The sequence below is a fragment of the Blennius ocellaris genome (assembly GCF_963422515.1).
Source record: "Blennius ocellaris genome assembly, chromosome: 24".
Classification (NCBI taxonomy): Eukaryota; Metazoa; Chordata; class Actinopteri; order Blenniiformes; family Blenniidae; genus Blennius; species Blennius ocellaris.
This window is the reverse complement of record NC_137673.1, coordinates 2,961,496-2,972,185: the sequence shown is the minus strand read 5'-3', so window position 1 is coordinate 2,972,185 and position 10,690 is coordinate 2,961,496. Positions and strand designations below refer to the sequence as shown.

General features: G+C 52.1%; 1 protein-coding gene across 1 annotated transcript; it reads right to left on the bottom strand.

Annotated features, from left to right (window-relative positions):
* Positions 1-273: 273 nt before the first annotated feature.
* LOC308147794 (copper-transporting ATPase 2-like) lies at positions 274-7,793 on the bottom strand (the record flags this gene model as incomplete). Its single annotated transcript, XM_080520127.1, has 21 exons — positions 274-460; positions 522-742; positions 824-1,027; positions 1,231-1,373; positions 1,446-1,586; positions 1,655-1,904; positions 1,964-2,146; positions 2,313-2,507; positions 2,587-2,721; positions 2,804-2,958; positions 3,029-3,156; positions 3,231-3,322; positions 3,798-4,031; positions 4,277-4,457; positions 4,617-4,690; positions 4,777-4,938; positions 5,019-5,182; positions 5,263-5,442; positions 5,881-6,448; positions 6,580-6,705; positions 7,548-7,793. The coding sequence occupies 21 exons, from the start codon at positions 7,791-7,793 to the stop codon at positions 274-276; spliced, it is 3,969 nt and encodes a 1,322-aa protein (XP_080376253.1).
* Positions 7,794-10,690: the final 2,897 nt, after the last annotated feature.

Sequence of the window (10,690 nt, the reverse complement as noted above, 5' to 3'; positions counted from 1 at the left end):
GTGCAAACGTCAGAAGTTCAGCTACACTTGAGAGGTTTTGATGCAGAAGTGGTGGAATATTTAGGATCCGTGGTGAAGCTTCAGGCCGACTCGGTGAGTTTGTCAGTGCTTGTACGTACAATCCTTTGTGAACGAACGTCGTTTGTGCGTTTATACAAAGACGGCGCACCGCGGGGGGGATCCCGGCACGCCGCTCCTTCCCTTTGCTCCTCCTCAGCTCCTCCGCGGCAGACAGCAGTCCTCCCTCTGCTGGACGCCGGCACCAGGCGGCTCCTAATTGGACGGGCCGGACGCCGGGGCAGTGGCGAGCTGGTTCAACGGCTTCAGCGGCGTGTCGTCGGAGGCGGGGCTCCTGTGGCGTGCGTCCACACCGGGATGTGTGCTGATCTGAGAGGAGCGGAGGCTCCTCATGTGGCCCCGGGCTCGCACCTGGTGGAGCTCCACGGACGTCTTCTTGTACCTGCAGGACAGTTGTCGTCACTCCTTCACTCGTTCACAACGACCTCACGCCGCGGACTTACAACTTCAGCAGCAGCGAGGACAGGACCACCGACACGGACGAGGCGGCCATGGCCGCCGAGCCCATCCAGGGCTGGAGCACGAGGCCGGCGGGCATCAGCACGCCGGCAGCCACGGGGACGCTCAGCAGGTTGTAGATGAGGGCCAGCACGAAGTTGATGCGGATGCGGCGCACCGTCTTCTTGGACAGCTCGATGCTCGCCACCACGTCCAGCAGGTCGTTCTGCGGGCGGACGGACCCGTGAAGGGGAGGGCGAGAAGACGCCCGGCGGCGCGTCGGGCTGGGGGGGGGGGGGACACTCACCCGAATCAGCACGATGTCGGCCGCCTCGATGGCCACGTCCGTGCCCGTCCCGATGGCGATGCCCACGTCGGCGCGAGCGAGGGCGGGCGAGTCGTTTATGCCGTCTCCCACCATGGCGACCCGCAGACCCCTGTCCTGCAGCTCCTGCACTTTGGCCACTTTGTGAGACGGAAGCACCTCCGCAAACACCTTCCTGATGCCCACCTGCAGCACAGCGCCACCCACAGGTCAGACGGCAATCGGAGCGCACGTGGCTCTAACGGGATTGCGCGAGCTTTCAAATTTCGGCGTGCGCGTTTAAGCTATAGTGCAGCACCATGTATATGAATAATGTGTTTGAATAATCAAGAGTGTGTGTGAATGAGCATGCACGTCTGTGTGTGTGAATGAGCGTGCACGTGAGGCACCTGAGCCGCGATGGCTTTGGCCGTGCGCCGGTTGTCTCCAGTGATCATCACCACCTCGATGTTCAGACTCTGCAGCGTGTGGACGGCTAACGCAGACTCCGCCTTCACCGTGTCCGCCACCGCCAACATGGCACACAACACACCTGCACACACACTCAGTGAAACACCCACACACACACACACACTCAGTGAAACGTGCACAGGAACCCACTGACCGTCGATGGCCACCAGTATGGCCGTCTGGCCTTTGGTTTCATGGCTGGTCATGGCGGCGTCCACGTCGGCTCCCACGTGGTGACCGTTCCTCCTCATCCACTCCCTGTTACCGATCAGGACGGAGTAGCTCGCCGCTTCAGCTGCAGGAACACACAGGGTGTGTGTGTGTGTGTGTGTGTGTGTGTGTGTGTGTGTTAGTCAGTCAGACCTGCTCTTGGTTCCTCTGTGTTCGCCAGCAGGCTGCTGTGGTCAGTAGTTGCCCCCGGCAGCAAGAAGGTGTGGTCAGTAGTTGCCCCCGGCGGCGGGGAGGTGTGGTCAGTAGTTGCCCCCGGTGTCGGGGGGCGGTCCTGGGGGGCCTGAAGCAGCAGGTGATCCAGTCCAGACACGGTGCAGCTGATCCCACAGCCGGGCACAGCCTGGAAGTGTGAGCAGTAGCCCAGCACGTCGGTGGCCAGCTCCTGCAGGAGGAGGCGGGGTCAGTGAAACTCTGAAAGGGGGGGGGGCAGTGGAGCCTCACCTGTCTGCAGTGCCGGACCACCGCCCTGCCCAGCGGGTGCTCACTGCTGGCCTCCGCCGTGCCCACCACCGCCAGGATCTTCCTCAACGGCATCCGGGCCATCTCCCACAGCACCAACACCCGGGTGACCCGCGGCACGCCGTGAGTGATGGTCCCCGTTTTATCGAAGACCACCACACCGATCTGAGAGCACACACACAAGCACACACACACACACACACACACACACACACACACACACACACACACACACACACACACACACACACACACACACACACAATGTAAAGAAATAAGTAGTAAGTGTGTATGTTATCGCGTGTGTGTGTGTGTGTGTGTGCAGCAGTGCCTTGTGGGCCATCTCCAGCGGTTCCCCTCCTTTGATGAGGATCCCGTTCTGTGCGCCGACCCCGGTGCCCACCATGACGGCGGTGGGCGTGGCGAGGCCCAGCGAGCAGGGGCAGGCGATGGAGAGCACGGTGATGGAGGCCTGGAAGGCGAAGCGGACCACCACCTCCGTCTGGGAGATGTTCTGGTTGTAGCCCTGTGCGGCGCGGTGAGCACGTTAGCGTCTCACCGCCAGAAGCGAAGGCGCCGGCGGCCGAGGCGGCGTGGAGACGTACCGGGAAGTTCTCCTTCACGACGTCGAAATCCGCGAAGCCGACGGCGAGCCAGGCGAGCAGCGTGAGCAGGGAGATGAGGACGATGAAGGGCACGAAGTATCCGCTCAGTCTGTCCGCCAGCTGCTGGATGGGGGCCTGTGGGGGGGGGGCAGAGCGAGGAGGACCCACTAAGCCGGAGGTCGGGTCGTGGTCACGGCGGCGCGGTGACGAGCCTTACCTTGGAGGTCTGCGCCTCCTCCACCAGCCGGACGATCTGAGACAGGGTGGTGTCCGCCCCCACGTGGGACGCCTCCACCAGCAGGGCGCCGTGAGCGTTCATGGAGCCGGCGATCACCAGACTGCCCGGCTTCTTGCTGACGGGCATCGGCTCCCCTGTGACACGCCACAAAGCTCACGGTGAGCGGAGGACTCAAGACGCTAGCCGAGGCGAAGGCGCCGTTACCTGTGATCAGAGACTCGTCGGCCATGGAGCTTCCTTCCACCACCTTCCCGTCCACGGGGAACTTCCCCCCGGGGACGACCTTCACAATGTCCCCCCTCTGCACCAGCTCCACCGCCACCTGCTCCTCTCTGCAACACACACACACACACTGAAATACGGCAGACGCGCCGTAACACACGCGCGGCGACAGACACACACACACCTGACGATGCAGTGCCCCGCCCCCAGAGTGACCACCGTGGCTTCCGTCGCTTGCAGTGACATCAGTTTGGCGAGAGCCTGCGAGGTTTTACTCTGAAACATGAAAAGAAAAGTTCAAGAAGCTGGAAGTGGTTTTGTTTGTTGTTGTTGCTTTTTTTTTTGTCTTCACAAAATTCACTTATAAATCTGTATTTTCAAGCAAAAGCATTTGAAAACACATTTTGATTCGTCGTACCTCATGTCTGCTGCTTTGGGGGGGGAAGTGTTATAAATTATTGTTAATCACAAACACGACACTATTTCTGCATTGTTATTATAAATCACACATCATCACCATCATGAATGAGTCGACTGGGAACTTTCACATGTATTTTAGTGGTTTTTATTTGCATTTTTCATTTTCCAATTTTGCTCTTTATTGCATAAATTAATACCTTCAAATAGATTTACCATAAAATATATAATTCTGTTTTTCTTCAAGTTTCATATTCATTCATTTTATATATTTTAATCAATTCATTTTACTTGATTAAACTATTGTGTCCTATTACAGCCGGTACTTCCCCACCTTCGCCACGTGCTCCAGCCACCGACCCAGCGCGATGAAGACGAAGAGCATGGGCGGCGTGTCGAAGAAGGTGACGGGGCTCTGAGGCGCCCGCTCCGCCATGGCGACCAGCAGCACCACGCAGGAGTAGGCGTAGGCGATGGAGGTGGCTAACACGATGAGCACGTCCATGTTAGCCGTTCTGTGTTTGAGAGAGCGAAACGCCTGGATGTAAAAATATCGACCTCCAAAGATCTGACCGGGGGGAAAAAACAAGAGAACCAGAGGTCGTTCACTCCGAGGCAGAACGTTTAACACACACACACACACACACACACACACACACACACACACACACACACACACACACACACACACACACACACACACACACACACACACACACACACACACACACACACACACACACACACACACACACACACACACACACACACACACACACACACACACACGGACGCTCTGCTGCTGCCGCTCACCTGCACAGGTGTACAGAGCAGGAAGAAGGCCAGGTTGAGCAGGGAGAGCCCCGGCAGAAGGTCGTGCTCTCCAGACATGGCGCCGCCGTGGTGCTGGTCGCCGTCCATCACCATCATGTAGACCATCAGCGCCATGACGGGCAGCCCGAAGATCAGGCTGAACAGGAAGGAGTTCTTCCACCTGGACACACCGAGTGGACCCGGCGTTACGCGTCTCAGCTCTGCAACTCACGGCACGCAGTTCAACAAGCACACGTTGCCGTGGCAACGGAGTTCCCCTCCTTCACCGATTGTGGGTTTAAGTTTGTGTGATCCCGTTTTTTTCGGCAGAGATACTTGCTGTCGGATCTCTTCCGTGTGGTCCAGGCTGTTCCTGCAGCCCCTCGCCTCCACCTTGGCGTCGAACCCGAGGCCCTGAGACGGGACGCAGCAGCGAGAGGCTCCGTCAGGCGAGCCCTCCACCCGCCCGACGGAGCGGCTGCAAGCGGAGCGGCGAGTACCTGGACGATCCGGACGATGTCACGAGCTCCCAGCACCTCGGGGTCAAAGTGCACCTGAGCCTTGCCGGTTGCCAGGGTGACGGAGGCGCTGAGGACGCCCGTGGTGGCGGCGAGCCGCGACTGGACGCTGTGCACGCAGGAGGCGCCGGTCATCCCCGACACCTGCGGGGCGACAGTGACAGCTGTTTCCTGGAGGACGGCGCGTGGGTGGTGGAGCGGCGGCGGCGGCGGCGTGGACTCACCGCCACCTCCACCCGGCCGTGGGTCTGAGCGCCATCCTCCATCACAGAGGCGCCGAAGCCCAGGTCTGCGATGAGCTGCGACACCGCCGCCGGCTGCAGCACGCCCGGCTCGTACTTCACCTCCGCCTTCCCCGCCATCAGGGACACCAGCACAGACACCACGCCTGCACAGTCAACGCCGCGCCGTCACCCGGCGCTCAACCCGCCCCGACCCCAGACGCTCCTGTGCACACATCAAACGCACCCCGGTGCCGGAGCAGCTGTCTCTCGATGTTGGCCACGCAGGAGGCGCAGGTCATCCCGGTGACCCGGATGAAGCATTTCTGCACTTTGACTGGAGCGGGCGAGGGCAGCGCCGCGGACGAGGGGGGGTCAGAGGTCACAGGGCGGGGATCCTCGTCTCGCCGGGGGCTCACGGCGGATTCTGACAGAGGAAAGAGCAACAGGATGGGCTGCAGCTGGTGAGTGCTGTGATGGCGCCTCCTGCTGGTCGGACATGGACTGAACACGCAGGAATTGATAAACATGATAACAACAAAGTGTTTTAATCCAAAAGGACAATTCCAGCCGTGTTTTACGGATGTAATTTGGAGCAACACGTAACTCAGCATCGCTTGTGTTTCCCGGTGAAATGTGAAGTAACTTGGGGTTGGAATGTAGCTGAAGGCTGGTCTGAACCTCGACAGGCTGTTTGTGACAAGAAGGACCTGAACCCCGTCTCACGGCCCCTCCGAGTGGCTCTGGAGAGGGTACTTGTGGGGTTTCCATGGAAACGGGGTGAGGGTGTGTGCATGTTTGCTGTTGTTTGTGGTCCTAAGCGGGCCCTGGCCGGGTGGAAACCCTGAGGAAGCTCTGTACCGACCGTGGAGCGATGCATGGAAGCCCATGTCCTCGATGGCGGCCCTCAGCCGCTCCGGCTCCGTCAGCCTGGGGTCGAAGGTGATGGTTCCCTTCTCCTCCCTCAGCGACACCTGAACGCACCGCACGCCCTCCAGCTCCGACAGCCTCCCTTCGATGGACCGGACGCACGAGCCGCACGTCATCCCGCCGATCCACACGGTCACGGCGCTGACGGGCGTATCAAACGCACCCCTCTCGCCGCCGCCAGACACCGAAGGATCCCCCGGCGACAAGGCGGCGCCGAAGCCCAGGTCCCGGATCTGGTCCGCGACGTCCCGCTCGGTGATCCCGAGGGGCTGAAGCACGACGGTGGCCGCGGCGTCCCGCAGGGACACCCGGACCCCCGACACGCCCGGCAGCTCGCCCAGCTTGCCCTCGATCGTCTGCACACGATCGTCCTGGAAGGCCAGGCCCGGCAGCCTCGGGGTGGCTCTGGAGGCAGCCGGAGGTGGCGGGTGGAGGTCGCTCGGGCTGCCATACTCATACGCCAGGTTGTCGAAGCCAAACGTCCCGACGTCCAGACCGTCGTCCTGAGAACAGGGAGGAAAGCTGGAATGTCTTTAGTGTCTCCTGTCGTTAAAAAGTTTAATAAGCTGGAGTCTGAACTTTAGAACCCGACTCTTCATTTCTTACAGGAACGCTCAGGTTTGGTTTTCGTCACCTGGGAATCAAACGGTTTGTGGGCCAAAGATGTGAGAGGAGGATCAGGACACACACAGTCCTGGCAAAACCACATGACCCACATAAGCTTCCCGGCATGACTCGGCTTAAATTCGCCGTTGGTGCACTGAGGCGAAAAGTCAATGAGAATTCGGAGTCTCCGGCTCACAGCTGTTCTGCAGGTGGCAGGAGCAGAAAACGCAGCGAAATCCAGAAACAAGACAAGACATTTCAATATGTTTTTTAATTGATTTTTTTGCCATTTTAAGCAATTAATTGAACCTATTTAACTGTTTTTTTGTTGTTGTTAGGGTTAGGGTCACATTTCCAATGACTGCTGTTGTCATGGTTGCAATTTAATTCTGTGGAGAGGCGTTCAAGGACGGTTTGAAGTGAACTAATTAGCACGAAGAGAGAAAGAACTGCTCATGAAACTGAATACAAACAATTAACCTCATTGACATCTGAGCGTGTTTGTGTTGTTTAAGTGCGAGTTCACATTTGTTTTGGTTTATTTTTTGCACTTTGTATGTGTTATTTTTATGTTTTGTGTGTGTGTGTGTCCAAATGTCACCATACCTAATATAATTATGTCTACTCAGAATACTTGGTGTAAATTGTGCTCTTGTATGAGCAAAATTAGATAGAATACTCATAAAACACTCAAAGCGAAGTGAACAGTCTCATACAAGTACAACTTCTACATGAAAGTAATCAAAGTATTTGTCATTATTTCCAATCAGCTGAGATGACACTCACATTACTGCGAGTGAATATTATTTGAGGTACTTGTATGTAACCTTACTCACATTGGAGTAGAATTTACACGATGTAATCTGCTTAAGTTACTTTCAAGATTACTTTTAAAGATCCCACGGGGTGGAAGTAACACATTGACATTACTGTAATGAGGTATTGTGAGTTCCTGGTACTTTTGAGAACCCGACCTGCACCTGTAAGCGCACTTACCTCCACCTGCGCCCTCCGGGCTCCTCCGCCGCGGTCCACCAGGCGGATCTTCTCCCGGGGGTCGGGCGCTGGGTCGGCCCGGGGTCCGGAGGGGCTCCCGGGGGACTTGGTGGGGAACATGGCTCTGCTGCTGCGGGCGTTGCGCTGGAGGAGTCCGGGTCCGGGTCCGGGTCCGGGGGGGGAAAGTCCGCGCGGCCAGCGGGAGGTGCGTGAGATAAGGGGAGTGACGTCACAGGCGCGCTGCATGCGGGACACACGTGCAATACAAAACACACGAAACGCACACAAACAACAAGTTATTATACAGCTAAATTGCAGAAAAACTGTTGAAAAATAGTTGATTTCATATTAAAAAAAAAACTAAAAAAAACCCGTAAAGACAGTGACAGATATTTGACCAAAGTGCAATGTTTACATCCGGTTATAAATCTCCACGATAAGATCAACATAACAAGGAGATCTAAAATATCACCGGTCAAAAAGGAGGAACGTGAAGAGGAACTCTGATTCAAGTGACTGTCGATGTGAACGGTTCTATCCAGATCTTCTGTCAGAGGAGGAACGAGGCTCCTTTTTTCTTAAATGTTCTTGTCTGCGTTCAAAACAAGTCTGAGCTCTTCAACCTTGCTCAAACCAGTACAAACACAAACATACACAACAATGTTGTCTACATAAAGGTAAGAGAAGCATTTGTATGAAAGCCAATGTTGTTTATATAAATAGTAAACAATGAGGAATCAGTGGCCTTTGAGTCACTGTGTCTTCCACCTGTAAACCTGTACAAGGAGGTTTTTTTTTTAAATAAATCCCAAATATGTAATTCTTCTGTTTATTTATTGTATCTTTTCTTGTATTTTTTTTTAGCTGTTTTGTCTCTTTTAACTGTTTGGCCCATTTAAGCTCTTTAGGCTTTTCCTCTTTTAACCATTTTAGCTGTTTTATCTCATTCTAGACATTTTAATTAGATCTGACTTCCTTGGGGCAGTTTCTCCAAGATGAGTATCTTCTACTTCTATGTGATGATAATAACTGACCCAGGATTGTTTTCTCTGAAATCTTCACTCACTGGTTGTTATTTCATTCTATCTCAGCTCCTGCAGAGTTTTCTACTCTCTGATCTCATGAGAGGTCGAGGAAACCAGCAGAGCAAGTTAAAGGTTCTCTCTTGTGATATTTGCTGTAAAGAGGATGAGAAAAACAAAGCTGGAAAAATAGACGGACATCAGTCAAAACTTCATCCAACGCTTTGGACGGATTTCTATAGTGTTCATATTTACGTGGAATAAAGGCGGAACAGGTTTTCTCTTCAGTTCCGTAAGTTCTAATTCTACAACTTGTGAGACATGAATAATTCCTGGGTTGTGGAATTTCAGAAAGTTCTGGCGCTCGTCAGATTTGGAGGCTTTTCCCAGTAAAATTTACATCATATTTTGATATTTAGGAGAGATGGAGGCAGGTGGAGAAGGAGGGGTGGAGGGGGAAGGGCTGGCGAAACACTTGGGTGGGTGTGGCGGTTCCCGTCCAGCCCTTCCCCAGGGAGGACAGAGGGTTATGCTGAACAAAGTTATGAAAACATTTATTCAATTAACCCACAAAAAGTGCAGCTCTTCAGTGGGTGTGGTCATGAAGTGCAGTCTCTGTCTTGACTCCTCCCACTGTTCCACTCTGGACGTTGTTTGCTGCTCCACCGTCACACCACCAGGTGGCGCCACTCAGGAACCTGGACACACAAACAACACTTTCGTCACAGATCTTCTGTGACGCCACCTGGTGGCTTGTTACAAACATAACAACACAAGAAGCTGCAGGACCAAGAAATAATGGATTCAGTCAATTATAAAGTTTACTTTCACATTATTTAATTCCTACGGTCAAAATAGTGTATTTTCAATAACAATTTACACTATATTTAAAAACAAAAAACAAAGTTTCCTCCAAAATAAATGTGGAAACGGGTCAATAAATGCAGTGACATGATTGTGCCACAAGAAGGAGACACCGTCCACCGTCTTTTCTTTGTACAGACAAATCTATTTATCATGAATTATTATCAAGTACAAGCAGGAAACACAATCAAACACTTGTTTTTAGGTTTGGTTTTTAGTTGGATTTACAATCCAAACTGTAGAGATTCACCTTCAACACTCTGAACAACTTCCTCAACGTCAACAGAGAGAATGTGGAGCAGAGAAATCACCTGAATTGATTGATTTAAACTCCAAACAATATAAACATACTCAACACAAACATAACAACACAAGAAGCTGCAGGACAAAGAAAGACTACATGAATTTAGCCAATTACGGACTTTCAGATTTTTACATTCTTAACAACAAAATAAAGTATTTTCAATGACAGTCAACACTATTTACAATATATTCAGTTCTTACCTTTTTAAACTGAAAGCAGAGTTTCTCCTCTGTCACAGCAGCTGTGAAGAAAAAAGAAATACAATTACTAAAAAGACTAAAGAGAAAAAAACTGACAAAACCACAAGAAAAAGTTCAAATGCTAAACTGATCAAATTGCTGTTCTGTTTGTTTTAAAGGCTGCAAAGGAGAATTAATGCTGAAATGTTTTATGAATCCTTCAATACTTCCAAAATAAAGGAAAGATTTAAAATATGTTGGGATATTTTGTCTTCATTGATGCACCTTTTCTTTTGTTTTTGCTTTATTCTACATTTCCACATGTATTTATCAAAGTATGAATTGATAAGTTTACGCTATTTTCAAAGATCACAGGATAAGATTACTTCATTATTGACTTTGTAGGCTCAGCACTGATGGAGAGTCCAAGGTCGTCCATCAGGAGACGTTTCAGAACAGAAAGAAATTAGTTACAGCCTCAAATCTTCACCTTTCATATTGTCATGTACAAGAAAACACAATTAAATACTTGTTTTAGACCAGCTTAAGGCTGATTTTACACTTTAGTCTCAGACTTGAGTTAATATTAGTCCCAATTTTTCATATTTTACCTTATTTTGCCTTACCCGGCCTTACGTTTTTTTTTTTTTTTTTGGACCAATTTCTGTAAAGTTCCCAAAAAATTTAATTTTCACCCCAACAAGCCTTTTAATAGTCTTACCATCATTTCTGACCCATTTCCATCACTTTCCCAATTTTTCACATTTTCACCTA